Raw genomic sequence first — 22,117 nt, 5'->3', positions numbered from 1 at the left:
GAGAGCAAAAGCCTTGGACACATGCTGAGGGAAGTGACAATGGATCTGTCCCTTTGAAGGGAGACATGGCAACCTGTAGCAAAATTCCATGTGCATATATCCATTTCTAAGAGGCTATGCCAAACAGACGCTGCGTGAGGCCTGACCTACTATTGGTAGAGGGCTGCTGGCTGCCAGGCTGCTTGTACCAGCGGGAGAGTGTGGGAGGAATGCCACCCCCAGAGGTGTGACAGCTCCTGGGGAAGGATTGGAATCTGGATCATCTGTCTGGAGTTAGTGCCTCCTGAGTACCTGCTGTAGGCATGCTAGCTGATGGCACTCGGGGCACTCTGTTGAAACTCTGCAACAGCCCCGCCCCCTTTCCAGAAACAAGTCCTTGTCAGCAATCTTGAACATGAAGACACTAAGAATAAACATACGCTAAAATGGCAGTGGTTCTTTATGTGCTGGGATGCTGACTATCAAAATTACGTAGGCGAACCGTTAAAATAACAGCTCCAGGCAGCAGAGAACATCATGAAGTCAACAAAACCCCTATTTCTACATCTCCCTGTCTCTTAGTCTGGCCTTAGTTGTGGTTTTATATCTTTGATGGCTATCTCCACATCTCGTGTGTGTGTGTGTGTGTGTGTGAGAGAGAGAGAGAGAGAGAGAGAGAGAGAGAGAGAGAGAGAGAGAGAGAGATTCTGGATTTACCAGATTTAGATATCACACATCAGCTTCCAGCTACAGATCAGACTAGAATCTCTTCAAGAGTGAAAGACAACTGATTTTTACTTAGAGCACCAAGATCTGGCCTTGGAACTCTTGGCAAGGAATGAATGTTAAATAAATGTTTGTCCAATGGGGGCCTGTCCCGAGTGTCAGGAGAGGAGAGGGCTTTAGAAGCAGGAAAGCAGGGATGAAAGCACAGGCCCCCTTCTTCCTGACCAGCAGGACCCTGAGTTAATGCAGCACAGCTGTGTCCCTAGGGGACTTAGCTCATTGTCCACACTCCCTTGTAGTAAGTAATGTGACCTTGTCATGATCACAGGGGTGTAAGAGGTGGTGGTTGGATAGGAGTTCTCAGGGAGAGGTTTTTCCAAGCAAACTGGAAGCAGTTGTATGTGTTTTGTTCTTCCTTCCTGTAACAAACTTGCAATTCCTGGAGGCTTTGCAGCCATGTGCTGGCATATTCAAGAGGAAGAAAACAAAAAAAAAGGAACTGAATTTTAAAAGGCATTGTTCAAGCCTACTATGGCCCTATGTTGCACATGTTACACAATCTAAGATACTGGTATTTTTAAGATCACATAATTAGGTTTTCTGTTGCTTGCAGCAACACAAATTTTTAACTGAGTGAAAGGAAGAAAAATGCCCTAAACTTGGTGGTACAAGGAAGATTCATTGCATTTTTTAAAGATTTATTGGAAAGTCATATTTACAGAGAAAGATCTATCTGCAGGTTCACTCCCCAAGCAGCTGCAATGGCTGCAGCTGAGCTGATCTGAAGCCAGGAGCTTATTTTGAGTCTCCCATGTAGGTGCAGGATCCCAAGGCTTTGGGTCATCCTCTACTGCTTATCTCATTTAAATAACTTAATAGGTACTCTAAGAGCTGGAGTTGGTGGTCTCATGTTGGGCCAAATATGAGTCAAATAATGGGAGGCAAACTGACCTTCACATGTTGGATGCTTTTTGTGATACCCTGATGGCCATTTTTTTTAACTCATTTTTATTGGAAAAGCAGATTTACAGAGAGGACAGAGATCTCCAATCCGCTGGTTTGCTCGTCAAAAAGTCACAACTGGCCAAAGCTGAGCTTATCTGAAGCCAGGGCCCAGGAGCTCCGTCTGGGTCTCTCATACAGGTGCAGGGTCCCAAGGCTTTGGATCATCCTTCTCTGCTTCCCCAGGCCACAAGCAGGGAGCTGGATGGGAAGTGGAGCATCCGGGACACAAACCAGCATCTATATGGGATGATGGTACTTGTAGGGGGAGGATTAGCCAGCAGAGCCGCTGGGCCAGCCCTGATGGTCCTATTTTTAAAAGAAATGTATTTGATAATTAGAAAGATGGATTGATTGATACTTGTTAACTTCCCAAATATCCAAAATAGCAGGAGCTGGCCCTCTTTCTAGATCCCTGACAGGACTGGCAGGGGCTCAAGCACTTGACCACCACTGGCTGCTTGCTAGGGACACATTAACAGGAAGCTAGAATTGAGGATATGGCTAGGACTCAAAGCCAGGCTTTGAGATGGGGTGCAGCTAACCACACAGCATTATAAGCCTTGCACTAAGCATCTGCCTCTGTCCAATTTTGACTCCAGCCATTGCTACAGCAACCAGCTGTGTGTGGGTGTGTGTTGGGTTTCTCTCACTTTCTGCCCAGGGTCTCTGTAGCCTGTGTGGGAGAATCACAGGCGCTTACGCGTGCATGTGCCTGAGCCCTGAATGTAGGAGGAATTAAGCTTGTATGGGGCCACACTGGACAAATGGGGTGGGAGCCAGTGGGTGCCTACTCCTGCTGTCTCTCCTTGATCCTGAGGCATGCTTTGTACGCTCCTTGGAAGCATTCATGAGGCTTGTGAAAGCCTGCTCTGGCTTTCCCTCAGGGTCCAGTTTCCAGTTCCCACAGTGACTAGCTTGGTACTGAAACTCCCCATGCCCAGCAAATGGCCGAGCCCATCAACCTATGTGTCCTTTACTCCTGCACCCCGCAGTTACCACCGATAAATCCCCTTGAGACAACTCCTTGGGGAGGGAGCCCAGGCCAGGACCACTCCCTTCTTGCAACGGGTCTGGATGGAGCACCTGTTCTCAGATGCGTTTCTAAGCCGGGCAGGAATGAACAGGTGGCCAAGAGCATCTGTGCAGCATCAGGGTGTGAATAGCACCTGCTGTTTCCTGTTGTTCTTCATTATTGTCTTGTGGCTTCTAGGTGTGCTCAGGTGGACACAGATAAGGTGGGGCCTTATCTGGGAGTTCCCAGCAGTCAAATGAGAAAAGCTACTGGGTCTCTGTTGGTTGCCATGAATGCTTCAATTCTGGGTTGGAATTTATCTTGTAGGGAGCGGGAATGTTTTCTTTCTGTTCAAATTAGGGCCTGGCAAAGTGAATTTTCCCTGGGGAATCCAATTGGCAAAACTCTGGGCTGGAGGTGATTTTCCATCAGAAACAGGGAGCTCATGCCCCCTGGAGGATGGATGCATGCATAGCGGCTCAGGGAAGCTCAGGGTGGCTGTGCTCTGCTCTTGCTGCTTAGTTTGCAGATTGCCTAACGTAATCATCTCCTCTAGTTTTGAGAGCTGTGCATCGCTGCTAAAAGCCCAGGCACACTGGGCTTGGGTTGGTGTGAAGTGAGGGAGTAGGAATGGGGGAATCCTCAGGAATAGTCTTGAATCTCGTGGGAGATTTCAACTTCATGGCTTATGAAGGGCTGGGTGGAATGAACCAAGGATGACACAGAAATGGGTTTGATATTGAGGATATTTTGAGGTAATTAGACCTTCTCTCTACACTTGTGAAAAATACAGCTATTCTGTCTCTCAACCTCCATGGTTTTGAGAGCCTCCTGTCATTTTAGAATCTATGAGAAAAGGATTTCGTGTCTCCCAGAAGGGTCAAGTTTGAGGGTCCAGCCACATCACCAACACTCTCAACGTGCCAGCGCATTATGGAAAGCCCTGCAGGCTTCCAGAAAAGAAAGCCCTCCTGACCTCCCAACACCATGTTTACAGGGAAACTTGAGTGGTGCATGGCACGCCATTATTTATGCTAATGCATTTAAATAGATTAAAGCAATTAGTCTTCCAAAGCATGAATCTTTTTAACAGTTTTCTGCTTGAGGAAAAAGAAATAATTTCCAAGTGAAAAAATATTTTTTTAAAAAATGCTCTTCAGCTGAGTATTAAAATTGCATGGCAAAGGGTGAATTTCACCCTCCTAGAAAAATACAACAAAATACTGCATTGTAAATAACCTTGGAAGACAAGCTTGTTGTTAGTATCAGTTTAGATACTATGATTTCTCTTTTAAAATTGAAGTCCTTTCTTCAACAGTTTTTCAGTGGGGAAAGAGAAAAAAAAAATCTAAGTTCAATGGCATAAGGTTCCTGATGAATTACAAAATCAATATGCAGATCAGGCATAAGGATATGCAAATTTACATTAGATCAAAATTTATAGTCAGATTTTAAGAAAGTTTTCAGTCTAGAAGACTTCTAATCTAGCTTTTGGGAATTCTGTAACAGTTTTCTCTCTCTGCGTCCATGGAGGGATTGGTCCTGGGAACCCTGGGGACTCATCCACAGATTCTCCTGTTTGTTCTGCAGGCAGTGGAGCGTTCATGCATCGTTTACCCTAGCCTCCTGTGCATTTCACTTTTAAACAAATATTGATATGAGAGTCAAAGAAATAAAAGCAGAGCCCTTCCATTTGCTCCTTTATTTCCCAAATGCCCACAGCAGGTGGAAGCCAGGAGTGGAGAACTCCATCTAGATCCCCTATTGGGCAGCAGGGACCCAAGTTCTTCAGTCTTCACCTGCTGCCTCGCAAGGTGTGCATTAACAGGAAGCTGGGCTAGGACATGAAGCAGTGAAGACTTGAACCCAGGCACTGGGATTCCACTCTCATTTCACAAGGCTAAAGGCTCAGTTCTCTCCTGTACTTTGTGTCATCTTGAGACTATTTAGGGTGCTTGTTACAATGTAAACTGATTAAATAGTTTTTTAAAAAGATTTATTTATTCTTATTACAAAGTCTGATAGGCAGAGAGGAGGAGAGACAGAGAGGAAGATCTTCTGTCCAGTGACTCACTCCCCAAGTGAGCGCAAGGGCTGGTGCTGCGCCGATCTGAAGCCAGGAACCAGGTACCTCCTCCGGCTCTCCTATACGGGTACAGGGTCTCAAAGAATTGGGCTGTCCTTGACTGCTTTCCCAGGCCACAAGCAGGGAGCTGGATGGGAAGTGTAGCTGCCGGGATTAGAACCGGCGTCCGTATGGGATCCCAGGCGTTCAAGGCAAGGACCTTAGCTGCTAGACCACACTGCCGGGCCCTAAATAGTTTTTTTTTTACATTCAAGAACTAATAACAAAAAGTCCCTGACCATGTTTAGGGGTGTGTGTGTGTGAGACTTGATTTTTCCTCCCATTGGGTATTTTCAGTCTGGGACCAGTTCTCCTGTGCAGAACCCCTAAGTGCCTGCCAGTCCTCTGTAGAGTTCCCTAACCTGGCCCTTGTTTAATTCCCTGGAGAATCTTTGGGGCAAATAACTGCATACATCTAGGATGACTCTGTTGCTCAGCTTCTAAGTGTTAGACTCGCTGAGGGCATCTGCCTTGATGTGGGTCTTGCTAATGTCCCTCTCTCTCCAATCCTGGCCTGTGGGAGAATTCCAGATCCCACTTTAAAGAACTGTGGTCCTTCAGATACATCTGCGTTCAGAAAGGCCAGCAGCCTGCTCCTGCCATGCCCCCTGCTTGCCTGCACATCGTACAGCTGGCTACAAAATACTATGGAAGCAAACTCCTGTTGCCAGTAAGAGGACAACTTCCCGTATTTCATGAGAAATGAGATGAACGGAATCAATACATTTACCTTCTGTGCAAAAAACTAGTCCATGCATATAGGGGGATACTAAAGAAATTTTATGGAAATTTGTATTATGAAAAACTACATGTGGGTTTCAAAATATTTTGCTCCAGAGAACATACCTTTGAATCCCATTCTCCACAATTGTTTGAAGCACTCTTGTACATCTTAGTGGAGCTCTTAAGTGTTGGCTAAAGGTTGGATGCTTCTACTCTGCTTGTTCAAAAAACCCCTGCCTGTTGCAGTGCAGACCCCACCATCACTCCACCACTGCAGCCAGTGTGTCCCTAGGATATTTCTCATTTTATGGAACAACTGGAACCATTTAGCCATTTCAATTCTAAGAGGAAAATGTTGCTTTTTGCTGAGTCCATGTTGGGAATCTTAATTAGCTCTGCTTTTCCCTGTGGTGTAAAGATGTGTCTCAAGAACACGCAGACTCTGGTGGCTCAGCTTTGTGCTGTGGCCCCACAGCGAGGAAGGACTGATTGATTTGTTTGCTGTCCCCATGGGGGCTGTGGTTCTCTGGTGCTTGCCTATGTGGAACCAAGGGTCTTATCAGCATCACTCAGCAGGTGTTTCTGGGATCCCTGGGGTGAGGATGAAGGTGTCCAGGGTATGCTTTGCAGGTGAGAAGTTTGTTTTAAACACTGGCGGTAGAAGCCCTCTGCCCAGTGGAGCAGGATAGTTTTGAAATGAGCTGCCTTTGAAGTCTGCTGTGAGTTGGAGTTGAGGTGGGGGGAACTGGGGAAAGTACCTGAAGCCCATAGAATCCTACCTAGACGTATCTGCCTCAGAATGGTCTACCTCATTGTCCCCAGCTCCCGACAATGTGCCTTGATTTCTACAGGCAGCTCTCAAAAGACAGGAAGTGGGAACATAAATGCCAGAAAATTAGGGGAATCCTTTTGATCAAATAAGTTGCCTTGTGAATTTTAGATACAAGATGACTCCCTGGTTTTACCACAGTGGGATGTAAAAATACAAGTGTGGGGGTGGGCATTGCCATCCTGGTGAAGTAGTTGAGCCTCAACCTGTGACAGATGTATCCCCTTTGAGTACCTTCGGCTGTCTGCTTCTGATCCTACACCAGGAAAAGCAGCAGAAGATGGCCCATTGTGCTTGGGCCCCTGCATCCACACGGAAGACCTGCAAGAAGCTCCTGACTCCTGGATTCTGACTAGCCCAGCTCTGGCTGTGGTGGCTATTTGGGGAGTGAACTGGTGGATGGAAAATTCTCTCTCTCTGTTAAAAAAACTTTGCTAAAGATTTATTTATTGTTATTGGAAAGACAGTTTTATATAGAGAAGGAGAGATAGAGATCTTCCATCTGCTGGTTCATATCTCAAATGGCCACAATGACTGGAGCTGAGCTGATCTGAAGCCAAGAGTCATGAACTTCTCCCACATGGGTACAGAGGCCCTAGGAACTGAGTCATCCCCTGCTATCTTCACTGGCCACAATCATGGAGCTGTATTGGAAACAGAGGATCCAGGACAGGAACTGGTGCCCATATGGGATGCTAGCACTGCAGGTGGCGGCTTAGCTTGCTATGTCATGGTGCCAGCCCCATTATTAAATCTTTTTAAAACATTTTTTCCCCATAGAAGTTTATTTTAAAGCTTGGTTTGCCCTGGTCTCTTTTGTGAGTGCTTTTATGGCTGTTAATATTTGGAATCATAGGAGATAGACTTCAAAATAGAATACTGTCCATGCTAACATGGCCAGGACTTATGTAGAAACTGGACCAGCATGGCCAGGCACCCTTCCCACAGCTCTCCTGAGCATGACATTTACACAGTGCAGCCCTGGCCCCTGTCCACAGGGCCTTTTTGTGTTGTTTCTAGTTAATCCCACATGGCCATTTTCTGGCTGTGCGTCCAAGTGTTGTATCCTAGGTAAAGTCCAGTAGCTGCCCTTTGTAAACAGGTAGATGATAATAGCTGTGGGCTGAGATCTCCATGTTCTCAAACGTGCTTCACTGGAAGGAATTTATCAAGCTTTGCCAAGTATTTAAACAGCTGGCAGCTCGTGTTCTCTGGGGAAATAGAACCATACATGTATCTACATTTATCCCTGTGTATATGAGAATGCTGCTTATAGGAACTGGCCTATAGAGCTGTGGAAACCAGGAAGTCCTAGGATCTGTCATCTGGAATCCTAAGACCCAGGAAGGCTGGAAGGCCGAGAGCATGGGGCAGGTGCTGGGGTGAGTCCCTGGGTCTGCTGGCCGGAAGATCAGGAGCTCTGGAGACCAAGAGCAGGGGAAATGAATTCCTACCTCATGGAGAGGGAGGAGAGACTGAGTTCTCCTGTTTTAGTGTGAGCAGATCTGCTTTTCTCAGTCTATGGGTTCAAATGTTCATCTTTTCTAGAAACACCCTAAAGACACACCCAAACATCATGTTTGACCAGCTGGCTGGGCCGGTCTCTTGGGCACACAGACCAGTCCCTCACATAAGGCACTCCATGTTAGCTTCCATGTTCACACTGTAAGAAAACACCACATTTCCTGGGCAGCTTCTTGGCACAGATCTGCTCCTCTCTGAAGCACAGAATCGGTGACTTGAGCCTCATTGCAGGTCCAAACAGGGTGACTGCTTCCAGAATCTCCTGGTGGTGGTAGAGTGAGGGTTTGATCTCTACATCACACCCTGATCTGCTGGTCAGGTGCCCAAAATCAGCTCCATGCTGGCTTTGTGATTACTACTTGTATATCATAAAACAGCAGGGTTGCTAGGAAATATACTGGGTCAATTTTTGCCATGAGGTAGAGACGTTTTACTTGAATCAGACATCATAAATTCAACACTAAAAGAGTGAATTGGACTACACTGGAATTAATGGTTTATACTTAACATTAGCCTGTTACAGCAGAGAGGTCACATTTCAGGAACTAGAGGACCGAACGACAGCAGAGGGGCACCTGGAGACTAACATACGTGGGAAAGCAGCAGACACACGATGTGTTATAGCAATGACCTTTACCCTAGCAGCATTGAACCAGCAGTGATCTGAACTGCACTGGCGCCAGAACTTCACCAGCAACAAGGTAGGAAAAAGCATTCACTGGGAGAGCAGGAGGTGAACCCAGACAAAGAACTGCCTGTCCTGCTGGTCTGTTTGATTTGACCAGCAGAGAGAGAGGGGGGCAAGCCTTACACAGGCGGTGTGGGAACAGGATGGATTTCACAGCCCAGCTAGCCCCCTATAGCTGAATCGGGTGCCATTTTGTGCAGAGAGACAAAGGCTATGGGACAGTACTGTGCATGCTCTGAGCTGGGAGTGAACTCATTTCTGTCTCAGTGAACTGCAGCAATGAGGCATCCTACAACTTCACCCAAGATAGGTCCAGGTAGCCGTCACACCTGATGACCAGCAGACCAAGAACTCTAGTAGTGGTACATCAGGCACCATTTTGTACAGTGTGGCAAAGGCTATAAGACTGTAGGGACAACAGTGAGCTGCAAATATGCTGAGCTGGGAGCAAACTCACTGAGTTCAGTGCATTGCACTGGTCCCATAGGGTAATAGGGTAAATAATACCAACTTTGGCACTGTACAGGTCAAAAGAGGCCTGTGTGGCCCTCACACCAAACAGCCTAAAGGTTTCCGCAAGATCAGCTCCACCAACAGCCTAGCTATATAAGACACTTAGTATCTCCCTAATCTTGGGAACTGCTTGGACTGGAAGTGGGAGAAAAGTTGTATGATGGTGCAGCCTCAGCACAGTATCATAGGAGGTGGACAGTGGCGAGCTGAGTCAATAACTGTGGCTAAGGAGACCATGTGGTGGAAATCTACCATAAGAACCCAGACCTGGACGCCACTGGAGTGAGTGATACAAGTGACTACAAACAAAGAGCCGTGTGCTCACCACAATAAGAAAAATCAAATTGTAGACCTATAGGTGACACAGCTTAGAAGCTTGCCCAAAGGAGAAGAGTCTACTAACCAGAAGGGCAATGACGAAGAGCAAAAGAAGAGACAGAGGCACAATGCAAATTACTGAAGACTCCCCTGCAAAGCAGCAAAACCCTTTGCCAACCTCAAAGTTAACTGAGGAATACATTGAGAAAATGGAGGAATACAGAATTCAAAACACCTGTTATAAAGCTTCTTATCAACAATGAGAAGCATGTAAAGTAAATGTTCAAGGAATGTGTCACACAGGAAATGAATCAAAGCTGATATGTCAGAAATTAAGAATACTGTAGAGCAAATTAAAAGTACAGTGGAGAGTCTCTAAAATAGAATGAATGAAGCAGAAAAAGTATCCAAAAAATTGGAAGATATTTCCTGTTACCAAGGGGGAAACAAACAAACAAGCTGGAAGCAGAGCTGGGTCAAGCTAAAAGAAGTATTCAAGAATTGAAAGACACCACCATTAAAAGGCCAAACAGAGTTATGGGAGTACCAGAAGGTGCAGAAGTAGAAGCTTAGTTTAAAAAATTTATTTAATGAAATAATAAGGAAAAAAATTCCTAACCTAGAGAAATAATTGGGAAACCACATCCAGGAATGGCACAGAACTCCCAACAGGGGTGATCAAAAGTGATCTTCACCACAACACGTGATTGATAATCAAGCTCTTGTCAATCAAACATAAAGAAAAGATCCTTAAATGTGCATGTGAAAAAATAAATCAATTGACATACAGAGGAATGGCAATTAAATTCACAGGAGACCTCTCACAGGAAACTCTAAAGGCCAGAAGAGAATGCAGCAACATATTCCAGATTCTAAAAGCAAAAAATTCTTGGCCCAGTACAACGTATCTAGCATAGCTTTCCTTTGTCCTTGAAAATGAAGCAAGATTCTTCCACAGTTATGAAAAGTTAAAAGAATATGCCTCTTCCAAACGTGCCCTACAAAGGATATTTAAAGATGTTCTTTTGACAGAGAAGAGAAATAACACCCATCAAAACCAAAGGCAAATGTGAAGAACATCCCAGGAAAAACAACAACAAAAACAAAAAAAACCCCAAAAAAGCCCCAGAAGATTAAATCTATTAACAAGCTATTGTTAAAATGAGAGGACCAAATTACCACCCATTCGTATTAACCCTGAAAGTAAATGGCTTAAACTCATCAAACATCATAGATTAAAAGACTGGATTAAAAAATTTATTTGTTGCCTGCAGGAGACCTGTTTCAGTGTCAAAGATCAGCAGAAATGATATCTCACGGATTTTGATTTTTTTTTTAGTATCTCTGCAAAACACTTTCTTTTGATTAAATTATTCACTGACTCATAGATTGTACAGTAGCATCATTTTCTTCAAGAAGGTTCTTGATTCTCTTTTTCATTTCCTCAGCGACACATTAGTCATTTAGTAGCATGTTATTTAACTTCACGGTGTTGTAAATTTCTATTTTTCTTCCTGTTGATTTTATGTTGTGGCTTTGCTTTAAGGGGCTGTATAGTAACTGTGTAATGGAGATCATCATATCCAGATGTGAGGATACAATGCAATATGCATCTCTACTTCCAGATCAAAGATGGACTCCCGAAGAAAATGTTAACTACATCTTGATAGTAGGATGCTGGACTTCTGCCATTGTCCATGCCCACAATGATGGACGTATGACTGTTTATGAAGAACTATATTATAGTAACAACATAGGGAAACTCAGTGAAGGGCGGGGAAGGGACTTGGAGAGGAGTTAAGGGAAATTCCAGGACCTATTGAACTGTATCATAAAATGATGATAATAATAAAAAACAAAAAATACCTGAAAATTCAAAAAACCAACATTTAGATATGGAAGAATGAGAGCGAGATATGTTACCATTCCAGGCAGATGTGTATGAAATGCCAAGTTTTAGTCTTTGCCCAGTTTTCTCTACCCGGAAACAAAGCCCATTGCCGTGGTGTTTTCCTGCTGAGTAGGAGGACTTGACATGTTTATTCAGTTAATTCATTTCATGAAATGTGAGAGGAAAACATGCTTCATGGCAAATACAATGAAATTTAAAATGTTAAAGTTGATATGGCAGTGGAAAAAATAATTCAGAATGGAGAATGATGTTAGCCACACATAGGCGAATGTAGAGTTCATTTAAAGAAAGCATAAATAATTCCTGTATCCCCATGGAGAGATACGGACATCTACTGAAAGACAAAAGCACAATGTAAAGATCTTGGTTAGCTTAATTTGCAATTCTAGAATTGGCAATACTCCATAAGACAGAATAAGTGTGTGAGCTCAGCAGAAGTTGTCAGCTTTTACAGATGGAGGAAGGTGGAAGAAAGGAGACAAAGAACAAATAGTAGACTGATTTCAAAGTTACTGTCTGTGTAAGGTGGAGACAGAGGCAGAGCAGTGACAGCTGACTAACACCAGCCCCCTTCTTGTTAGAGGGGAGGACTAAGGCAGAGGGAGCCCCACGGCCTGGTCCGGCCAGGATGCCTGGCTGTTGTTTGCCTCCCTTGATTTCTCAGTAGGCCCAGACACAATGCAGTCTTAGTAACATGGAAGTCAGCATGACTGACTGGTTCTTTGGCCTGCTGGGACCAAAACCATGACCTGTGATTTTGGTTTAACAGATCCCAGTAGTGCTGGGCATGAGACATGCATGGCATTTCAAATATGAGGGCATTTAAACAGCAAGGAGCCTATGGAAAGGTTATCAGTGGAAGTCAGGGAAGTGCAGAGAAATGAAACTTCTGCAGGAATCAAAGGCTGGCAGGGTTCAGAGTGCACAGGCCCACTTGTAGCCCAGAAACCTTGTCTTCCTGCATATAAGGATACAATCCAGAGTCACAGATGGAAGTGACCAGAAGAGCGGGATTTCTTGAAATGTAAGAAGCTGGTACACACTCAGACATGAGGGCAGGCTACTACCAGGGAAATTGTCCCAGACAGCCTAGCGGCATCCTTTTACAGGGTGGGGTGGTGCTCAGGGCAGGACCTGGCTGAAGACCCTGGCTGTGGTTTGTGTGGTGGTCTCCAAGAAGGCGGCATGGCACCTAGAACATAATGGGAGAGGGGTGTGGCTGTAGGAGGAGGGATGGGAGTGTTAGATCTGCAGTTGAAGCAGTATGGGAGGTGATGGGATCGGGGCAGTGCTCATGGCGTGGATGATGGCAGTCTTCAGCTCCTTCTCCATCTCTGACTCCCTGCTTTGCCCAGGTCAAAGCCACCAGATTTCTATCCACTAGGCTGATCAAGTGCAAAAAGATCAGCAGGAGCAGCGATAGGCAAAAGGGAGAAATGGGAAACTTGTACTCTTCTACTGGGAGTGTGGGTGATTAGAATGACTTTGGGAAATTGTTTGATGGGGCCTACTGAAGTTCAACATCACACATATACCAATAACACATCCCCAGCAATCCCACTCCCAGGCACAAGCCAATAGAAATGAATGCCGTGATAGCAATGGGTATATATACCAATGTTGTTCATTGCATGTTCGTAGCTTTATTCCTTGGAGCTAAATTTTGGAAAGAATAAAGTTCCCAGACAGTAGACAGTAGAATGGGCAAATAAATTGTCACTTATTTATGTAATGAAATATGATAGAGCATTGAAAAGAAATAAAATATTGTTATAGGCAGCAACGTAAATGAGTCTCACAAATGTAATTTTGAGTAAATGAAGACAAAGAGAATACAGTCCATTTGATTCAATTTATATAAGGTTGTAGAGCAGACAGAATTAAGGCCTGGTGCTGATAGTTAGACCTGTGCTTCTTCTCTGAGCATGTGGCGTCTTGGAGGCCGTAGGGGAGAGCTGAGTGCACAGCTGTGAGCATTTCATCATAGTCTATCAAGCTGCACATTTGTGACTTCTGTCTTTTTCTCTATGCATACTATAATTTTATACATTTTATTAATTTTTTTTAACATTTTCACTTTGTGTTTTAGGGCTGAGCCTTTATGCTATACTCAATAAAGAGCTTAACAAACACAAAGACCGCGGTTCAGCAGGAACACCAGCAAGTGTCATAAACAGCAGCAGATGATAAGAGAAAAATCATGAACTCCCTGCCCTGACCCCTCAGTGCCTGAGTAACTCCAGAGCTGTCCCTTTGGGCTGGGACCTTGAGAAAGTCTCTTCACCCTCCTCTTTTTTTTTCTTTTTAAAATCTTAGGTTTCTTAGCCACAGAATGGAGACAATTAAATGATTCAGTAAGGAGTCCTAAGATCTGCTGTGTGGCAGGTGTTGTAGTTGCTTGGAGATTGCTGCCCTGGTACAGTTTAGATTCTTGAGGCAGGAGACACAAGCAATATACAAGAAACATGGAATAAACACATGGATGGCAGGCTCGAAGGCAGGGAATGTTGGGGTGACATGAAAACAGAGAGAAGGCCGGGGGCTATCAGGTGGGCAAAGGGCAGGGGTCGGTGTGGATAGGGCTAAGGAGGTCCTATGTTACCTTAAAGACTGCACAGTATGTTGTGATCTTCAGTCTGTGACAAATGCTGAGGAGGCCTGTAATGCAAGAAGCCAGGAGAACTTGTGTGTGTGTGTGTGTGTGTGTGTGTGTGTGTGTGTGTGTGTGTGTGTGTGTGTGTGTGTGTGTTGGTTGTAGAGAGACACAGAATGTCCACTGAGAAATGGGCTTTTGAAGCAAGGTCTAAGCAACCAGAAGAACACACACAGGCCCTGAGGCAGGAGCGTGTGAGTGCTGTAACAACTCTGGAGACTAGCTGAGCTGTAGGGAATAGAGGCATCAGCTGGGGCTGGGCCTCAGTCCAGGTCTTCCTCACATGAGTGGCAGAGATAAAAAATGTTTAAACATTCCCCTGTTGCCTTGCATTGTTATCAAACTAGTTGAAGCAGCTTCCATGGAACCCCCAAATAAAGTTCTCCCATTGATGTAGAGCAGTTACATATTTGTCTGAAGTTTGTGGAATCCTTCTGGTGGGCAAGTATAGAAACAGAAAGAACAGTTGGGAGGTTGGAAATGGAAGGCATGCATCAGCACTGACATTGGCCTTCAAGGCCACACCACTGCAAATGTAACCTGCTTACCAGAAATCTGATTAAGTCCTTGCAGTTATTATCACACCCACAACTCTCACATACTCACAAAAATGGTGAAAAGACCTGGAATGCATAGAGAACCTTGAATCTGATTGTTAGATGGTCCTTTTGTCTACCTTTGCTTGCAGCAGAGCAATGGCCCATAACTCCTTTCCATGTCTTACACTTTTAAAGGCTTATTTTGTTTGTCTTAAAGGCAAAGTGACAGGGAGAGATATTTCATCCACCGATTTGCTAGCCAAATGGCTGCAATGGTCAGGGCTGGGTTAGGCTGAAGCCAGGAGTCTGGAACTCCATCTGAGTCTCCCATGTGGGTGACAGGGACCCAAGCACTTCGGCCATCTTCTGTTGTTTCCCAAGTGTATTCACAGTGAAGTGGATCAGATTTGGAGCAGCTGGTATTCGAACTGGCACTTTTATGGGATACTGTGTCAAGATGTTGGTTTAGCCCACAGTGCCACCATAATGCCCCCCTCCCTTATTTATTATTATTTTTTTTTGGTGTGCCAATATCGGGAACTAAATGATGGGCCCTAATTGCAATGCAGTTTGGGAAGTGTGGCTTTAACTCACCAACCTCTCCAAGTATGAGGTGAGCAGGGTGAATAGACAATAGAATACTCTACAGTAGCATTTCTTGCCACAGCTCCTATGGAGACCTGGACCAGTGTGGGAGCAGGGCAAGTGAGAAGTGGTTAGATTGCACTTGACATTCACTTGAGGATGGAAACAGCAGATTTTGCTCCTAGATCATGGGTGGAAGAGAGAGAGGAATGAAGAGTAACTCCAAGTTACTCGAGGTACATCTGAGCAACTGGGAGGATGATGACATGGTGCTCTCAGCAGGGGGCACGTCCCAGAGATCAGGAAGTGAAAGGAACACCAGGCAGAGGATGAGGGTTTGAGTTCAGGGGGCGTGGTGAGAATATTCCAGAAAATTAGGAAGCATGGGATTTGGGATTAAAGAATGGGATATGTGCAGTCTTATGTGCACTGGGGTCCCAGGATGTGAGACGACCTGGGAGACCTGGGTTCTATACCCAGGGATCAAGGGCAAAATGAAATTGATTTTGGTAATTGCAGATGCAAAAAAGGTGATGAGGCTGAAATGTCTGGGATGAGGGAGATTTCCTGTCTAAAGCACAGACTAGTCTGGTGGATGCACGTGAACTCATGCTTGTCATCAGCACCCGAGGCCAGCTTTCCAATGGACATTTGTGAATGTAGTGCCACCTTGGCTCTGGGCAGAACTGGCTGCTGTCAACAGCAGTGTGTGTGCCTTGTAGTCTGTGGCAGAACTGGCAGCAGTGGTGGCAGCCGTGAGCACCGTGCATCTCTGAAGTGCCCTGCAGCAATGGTGATGAATCCGCAGCATCCAGCGTGGTTCCAGCTGGAGGAGGCCAAACATCCACAAGCAACTGTGCTTAAGAATAGCATGACCCTGTTTGATAGAACAGACTCCAGTTGCTGTGCTCTGGATGTTTTTCATCTTTGCACCTGAATTTCCTATTTTTTGTTTTGTTAAAAATGATTTATTTGAAAGGCAGAGCAAAGGAGGAGAGTGGGAGAGAGAGGCCTGTCTTCTATCCTCTGGTTTGCTCCCTAAGTGGCTGCTGTGGCCATGGCTGGGTCTCCCACTACGGTGACTGGGGCACAAATATTTGGACCCTCTGTTGCTGCCTTCTCAGGTATATTAGAAGCAGAGCAGCTGGGACTTGAATCAGCGATTCAGATGAGATGTTTAACCTGCTGTGTTACAAAGCAGATACTCTAAATTTTCTTTCATTTCTCTTTTGCCCTTTCAGCTTCCAAAACATAATCTGAAAACTTTCTGGTTTTTCAGTGAATAGAAACATTTCCCCAAAAGAAATATGTCCTGATGTCTTCCCAGAATTTTTCAAACACAGTCTTGGTTTTAGAGACAAGGATGTGGGATCTATTTATTAATTTATTTATTTTTAAAACATTTCTTAAAAACTAGACAGAGATTTTTCCATCTGCTGCTTTACTCCTTGAATGGCTATAAGAGCTGGGGCTGGGCCAGGCTGAAGCCAGAAGCCTGGAACCCCAACCTGGTTTCCCACATGGGTAGCAGGGATCCAAGTTCTTGGGCCATCTTTCACTGCCTTGGCATGGCATTAGTGGGAAGCTGGATCAGAAGTGGTTCAGCTAGACTCACATCCCCGGAGCTTTGCTTTTCAGTCTCCCCTCTCCAGGTTTGAGGACTGCACTGGCTGTGGCCTACCAGCTACTGAGACGAATGACAAAGCAATGCAAGACACACAAGAGAGCAAGTTGGTGCAATAATAGGTGGAGAGGGTAGAGAAAGGGCCTGTACCAATTCAGGCATCAGGTACAGGGCAGAGATGGCCTCCCAGTGGAGATGGAGCAGTTCGGAAAGGGCACCCTTGGGATATGTGCCACAGAATCCGACTGAACTTTGGTGTGGCCCAGTAGATTGAGGGTGAACGGCTCACAAGCAGCTCCGTGGGTCTGAGCCAGCCAGTGAGGAAATGACCCATTTAACACCAGAAAGAAAGTAACTTTACATACACAGTCTACTTGATTCCATCTTTCTGCCTGCTTCTTTCCTTTTCAGCATCTACTGCCAGCAGAATGGCTGTAGAACAATTCTAGATTGCTAAGGAGACCCAATTGGATCCTTAAACTTGTCAGAATGTGGTTTTTGAATATATAATACATAAAAGTAACCTCCAAAGAAGTGAAAGGCCTGAATGTAAAAAAATAAATCTCTGAAACTATTATTTTAAAAATGTGTTAAAACAGGAAGAGGTTGGTTGTGTGTTTGCTTATTAAGAGATTTGTGGCTGTCATTTCTCTGTTCTGTGGCAGCTAGTGAATGAGCTGAGTGCAACACAGGGCCTCCCAGGAATCTGACAGAACAGGTACAAACCAATCTCACTTCTTTTGTCACATGCACCATCAGCTGTCCCAACACCATTCATGGATTTCACCATATTGGCACAGATTGGACTTCTCCATTTCTTGACTCGGTTCTCTTCATTGGCCTCTTTGTCTATCATTGCATCAGCATGTTCTGTGGTGTGCCTTGTGTTGATTTGGCTTCCTCCCCCGGTAGCTGGTGGGTTTGGGGCAGTGCAGTTCTCAGATGTGATGGGCAGAGACTGGGGGTGCTGAGTGAAGCTCTGTGTCAGATGCATCTGTGGGAACTATGACACCTCACCTGCCTTGTTCTAGCCACACACCAGAGAGGGTTGGCTGAGCTCCTGGGAGATCATCAGAGCGGGTGTGAGGTAAGGAATCATTTGGGAGCTATTATTAAAGTGAATGGATAGGGCTCAGCAACAGCTTGAATTTCTGGCTGAGTAGTGTAAGGAGAGGGGCTTTCTAATGGATCTTTTGTATTTATGGTTCAATCAATTAGAATTGTAAGAACATTTATGAGAGATAGTAAAGCCAACCTTGTCAGCAATAAAAATGCCAAAATCAAACCTACTCTTTACAAGAATGTTTTTTGTTATGGTGTAAATTATTAATTTTTATTTTTGATGATTACATGATTGATCAGTATGGGGAGGATTGAGGGTTAAGGAAATGTGGGTGAAATAGTTTTTCAAATTTCTATTTCTTCTTTTCCCTGGGAGAATGGGCAAGATTAAAAGCAAGGCCACATCCAGCCTCCCAAATGTCCCACTATCCAGGGAGAAGCAACTGCCACCAGATATCATCCCAGGGTCCCTATGTGGCGCATGTTCTGAGGGTTCTGATCAAATGATTTGGATAGCTTTGAAATGTTGTTGATTTCACCAATTCAAGTGTGAGGCAACCCTGCCAATGTCCATTAGCTGACATCGTCGACCTCAAGTCTCCATTAACCCAAATTGTTGTGGTCATCATTGCTGGGGTAGTTGTGCAATTTGCTCTGTTCTCTTTCCTCTGCTGTGACTCCAAATAGGCTGCCATATTCTCCATGTGCATCAGGGTCTGTGTCCACTGCTCTGCCTTTTTCACTCACAGGCAGGTCCAAGGACCAAGGCCAGAAGGCCAGAGCCCCATCAGATCTCCCACTCCTGGGGCTCACAAACCAGGCACCCACCTCACAGTTGGGCCAAAGGACCTGGGACAGGTGACCTGAGTCCTGTCAGATCCCACACCCCTGGTGCTCACAAACCCAGCATTTACTGACCCCATGCTGGCTTGGCATGGTTTGCTTTGGCACTCCTCAGCATCCACTATTGCGTTGTGCAGCTTGGATCAGTTCAGCTCCTGCTGATGTGTGCTGCAACCTAGCCCAGTATAATTAGAACCTTATCCTGGCCCCAATGTGATATGGCAGGTGTTGTGGTCTGACCTAGTCCTTCCTGCAGCCTGACCTCATTCTCAGATCTGCCAGTGAATGTTATGAACTGGCCCAGCCTGGTCTGTCCCCAGACCTGACCCACATGTATGCTGGCAGGTACTGTAACCTGGGATGGTCTGAGCTGCTCCTTGCCTTATTTCTTGCCCTCACCTCCTGGGACTGCATGCCTACAAAGGTGTTACCTCTGTCAGATCTCTTCCTAGTGACAGATCTCATGCACAGCTGTGGGTCCTTGGACCAGATTGGCTTTGTCCACCTCTTGTCCTGGCAGTAACATTGACCTTGCTCAACTAGGACATAACCATCTGGTTCTTACTGTTGCTTGTTGACAGCCAACAACACTGGTTTTTCGTGTGTCAGCAAGAGTCAAGAGATATAGATAGATTAGATAGATGTAGCTAATCATAGAGAAGCACAGATAATAATACAAAATTTATTTCTTCAGATTACAGCATTCATTATAATTTGAGCGAGTTGGTGGTAATGAACTCAATTGGTCATAGTATTTACAAATCATACTTTGTAATTGCAGAAAAGTGTCTTGAACCCAGAAACTTCTCTAGAGTGGAAAACAGGAAGATACAGCCCACACTTTGGCAGTCAGATCCAGTGATGTCCTCACAAATCGTGAAGGCATATGTACTACAGTTGACCACAAAGTGATTTTCCCCTTGATAATGATGCTGATGTGGGAGAGTCAGATGGGTCCTGGCCCTGGGCCTCCCTCCAGCACCCTGCTTCACAAACTCCCTGTTAGAAGCAAGCAGCTGGATGGGAGGTGAGAGCTCAGTGGGGGAGAAGCAGCAGTGGAACTAGGATCCCAGGTAGCAGAAGAAAGAACACAGGGCCATCTCTCCTTCCTGCACATGGGGTGAAGACAAAAACAAGTGTCAGTATGGGGTTCCTTGAAATAATGGACTATCTGACTTTGGAGTTTCTCTTGAAAGCCTGAGTTGGTGGATAAAGGATTTGCCTCACTGCTTATACTCTCCTCTTGCCTTTCAGGGATTCTGAGAGCACTCAGAAAATTCAGGCAACACACAAATTCATGCAGATGGAGAGAACACACACACACACATGATTTAGATTGCATATTTTTTTTTCTTCTTGAATCTAAGGTTGATTGAGGCCTTGGGCCTGCTAGATCCTGAGCTCCTCCTGAAGTCATTCTCTTGAACCCTGTACCCTACAGGTGTTGCTGCATACTGCCTTGTCCCGCCAGGCCCAATTCAGGCCCCAGGCCCAATTCTCTGGGAAAAAATGATCATGATGCAGTGGTGAAGCATGACTGAGATATACACAAGGTTAAATATAAAATGATGGTAGTTATGCCAATATGAATTCTACAGATGAATCACTAACATATGAGTGGTTTCCATGACTTGTGCCACCTGTTGTTGAGCAGGAGGCCTGTGAGCTTGGTTGTGCTAGAAGTACCCACGACTCTGAGATTGAACCTTGGTCTTGGTTCAAGCCAGTAGCCCTGGTCTTGCAGGAACCTCACACTCCTTGGCAGCATCCTGGAGGTTCCTTGCTCTCTGTCCTGGGGGCTTCTGTGAGGAAAGCATCCCTCTCCTAGTGTGTGATGGGACCCACTCCCATCTCCAACACAGACTCAGACTCACCTGCTCCATTGAAATTGCTGTAGAGGCAATTGAATTTACTTGCCATGGCTTGGGGGTTTTCAAGTGTAATGGTGTTATTCGTTTCATGAGGTTTGGTGGTGACAGTGACTTTCTGGTATACCTCATAGCCTGGAATCAGCACTTCCTTCTGATTTGGATACAGTGAAAAGGCTTCAATATGAACACCCAAGCAGGTGTTGATGATAAACAGGGTCCCACTGTCACCATGAAACTGTTTCCTAGCAATGTCACGATCCAGAGATGATGAAGTAAACTGTCCAAATCGTATATTTCCTGTGCCACTGTAAGAAAATCTGGTTTTAGAGCCTCTGTAAACTGTGTGACACCTGCTTGAGCGGAGAAGCTGCAGTGCTCTGGTCAGGTAATAATGGAAGGCTTTGAAGCGAAATGTATCATTTGAAGTGAAGTTTCTCACAGCTGTGTTAAAATCAATTGCAATGGGCCCAGTATAGGCCACCAGAGCTGTTCCATGGAAATCATTGAACTGGGAGGGGTAGCTTATGGTATTCTTTATTTGCTTCCAGTGCTTTGCAGCTTTCTCCCACTCAGCACTGAAGGTTTTGTTCTTGTGCATTTCTTCTTCTAACAACTGGGGTGCAATTTTCTCCATTTTTTCTGTGCAGCCCACATACTGATCATCAAATGCCTTTGGAGCCATATCCAGCTGGACAAGCTGCTGCTGGCCATCCACCTGTCAAGGAGTAGAACTTGGTTGGCCCAGGATCAGCATGTGGAAGCCCAAGCCAAAGCCCATTGTGGATGTCGGGCTCAGCATGGGATCTCACATGTTCCCATCATGGGGTTTTGTTTGGCATGCGAGGAGCATTAGACCAGAATGTTCTACTTTTAAAATCTTTTTTAGAGTCATACTTTCTAATTGTCTGTAAACATGGACTCAAGTCCAGAAACTCTGTTGTCTTAAAGTCAGCAGGCCATGGCAAGGGGTGGGCAGGACATGTTACCTGTGGTGTCAGCAACCCAGCCAGCACAAAGAGGAGAACTGAAAAGGCTGTCCTCATCTTCAACAGTCACTGCAAACAGAGATGAGACAGTGTCAGGGATGAGCGTTAGCTTGGTTCATCAATTCTCTTTTGGTTTATTTTTGTTTCACTTCTTTCCTGAGGTGGGCAGGATAGGAGGCCACACTCCCAAGTCCTGATTCAGGCAGAGGTGGGCTGGAGCTAGGAGCTAGGAACTCAGTCTTCAAGTTCCCACATGGGTGGTGGGAGCCCAGTGACTTGTGTCCTCATGGTTGCCTCATAGTAGCCAGCTGAAGTCAGGAGCTGAGAAGTGAACCCAGATCCAACAAAGTAGGGCACAGCATCTTAGCCACTGTAAGTTGCATGTTTGTTCCATGATTTATTAGTTGTTATTGAATCTCCACTTTAAATCCACAAGTCTGCTCTCCCATATCACATCCACGATTCTTTGCCAATGAGTCTTGGACCAGGAATGAGTGATTCTGACACTCAGATCGTCCTATGGATCTGGCAGTGAAAAGATCAATTCTGTGACTGGTGGAGGTGCGTGTTCGGTAAAGTGCCAGTGAGAGAGACAGCTCA

General features: G+C 45.3%; 1 protein-coding gene across 1 annotated transcript; it reads right to left on the bottom strand.

Annotated features, from left to right (window-relative positions):
• Positions 1 to 12,014: 12,014 nt before the first annotated feature.
• On the bottom strand, positions 12,015 to 21,598 carry LOC121145309 (T-cell ecto-ADP-ribosyltransferase 1-like). The gene is made up of 3 exons (XM_040964039.1): positions 21,518 to 21,598; positions 20,502 to 21,246; positions 12,015 to 12,064 (listed from the first exon to the last, which is right to left on the bottom strand). Exons 1-3 carry the CDS (start codon positions 21,572 to 21,574, stop codon positions 12,015 to 12,017), a joined length of 852 nt encoding a protein of 283 aa, XP_040819973.1. The 5' UTR covers positions 21,575 to 21,598.
• Positions 21,599 to 22,117: the final 519 nt, after the last annotated feature.

Source organism: Ochotona curzoniae, unplaced genomic scaffold (assembly GCF_017591425.1).
Source record: "Ochotona curzoniae isolate NIBS_2020 unplaced genomic scaffold, NIBS_Ocur_1.0 scaffold_3223, whole genome shotgun sequence".
Classification (NCBI taxonomy): Eukaryota; Metazoa; Chordata; class Mammalia; order Lagomorpha; family Ochotonidae; genus Ochotona; species Ochotona curzoniae.
Note: the sequence above shows the minus strand (reverse complement) of the source record. Positions and strands in the feature narration are given on the sequence as shown.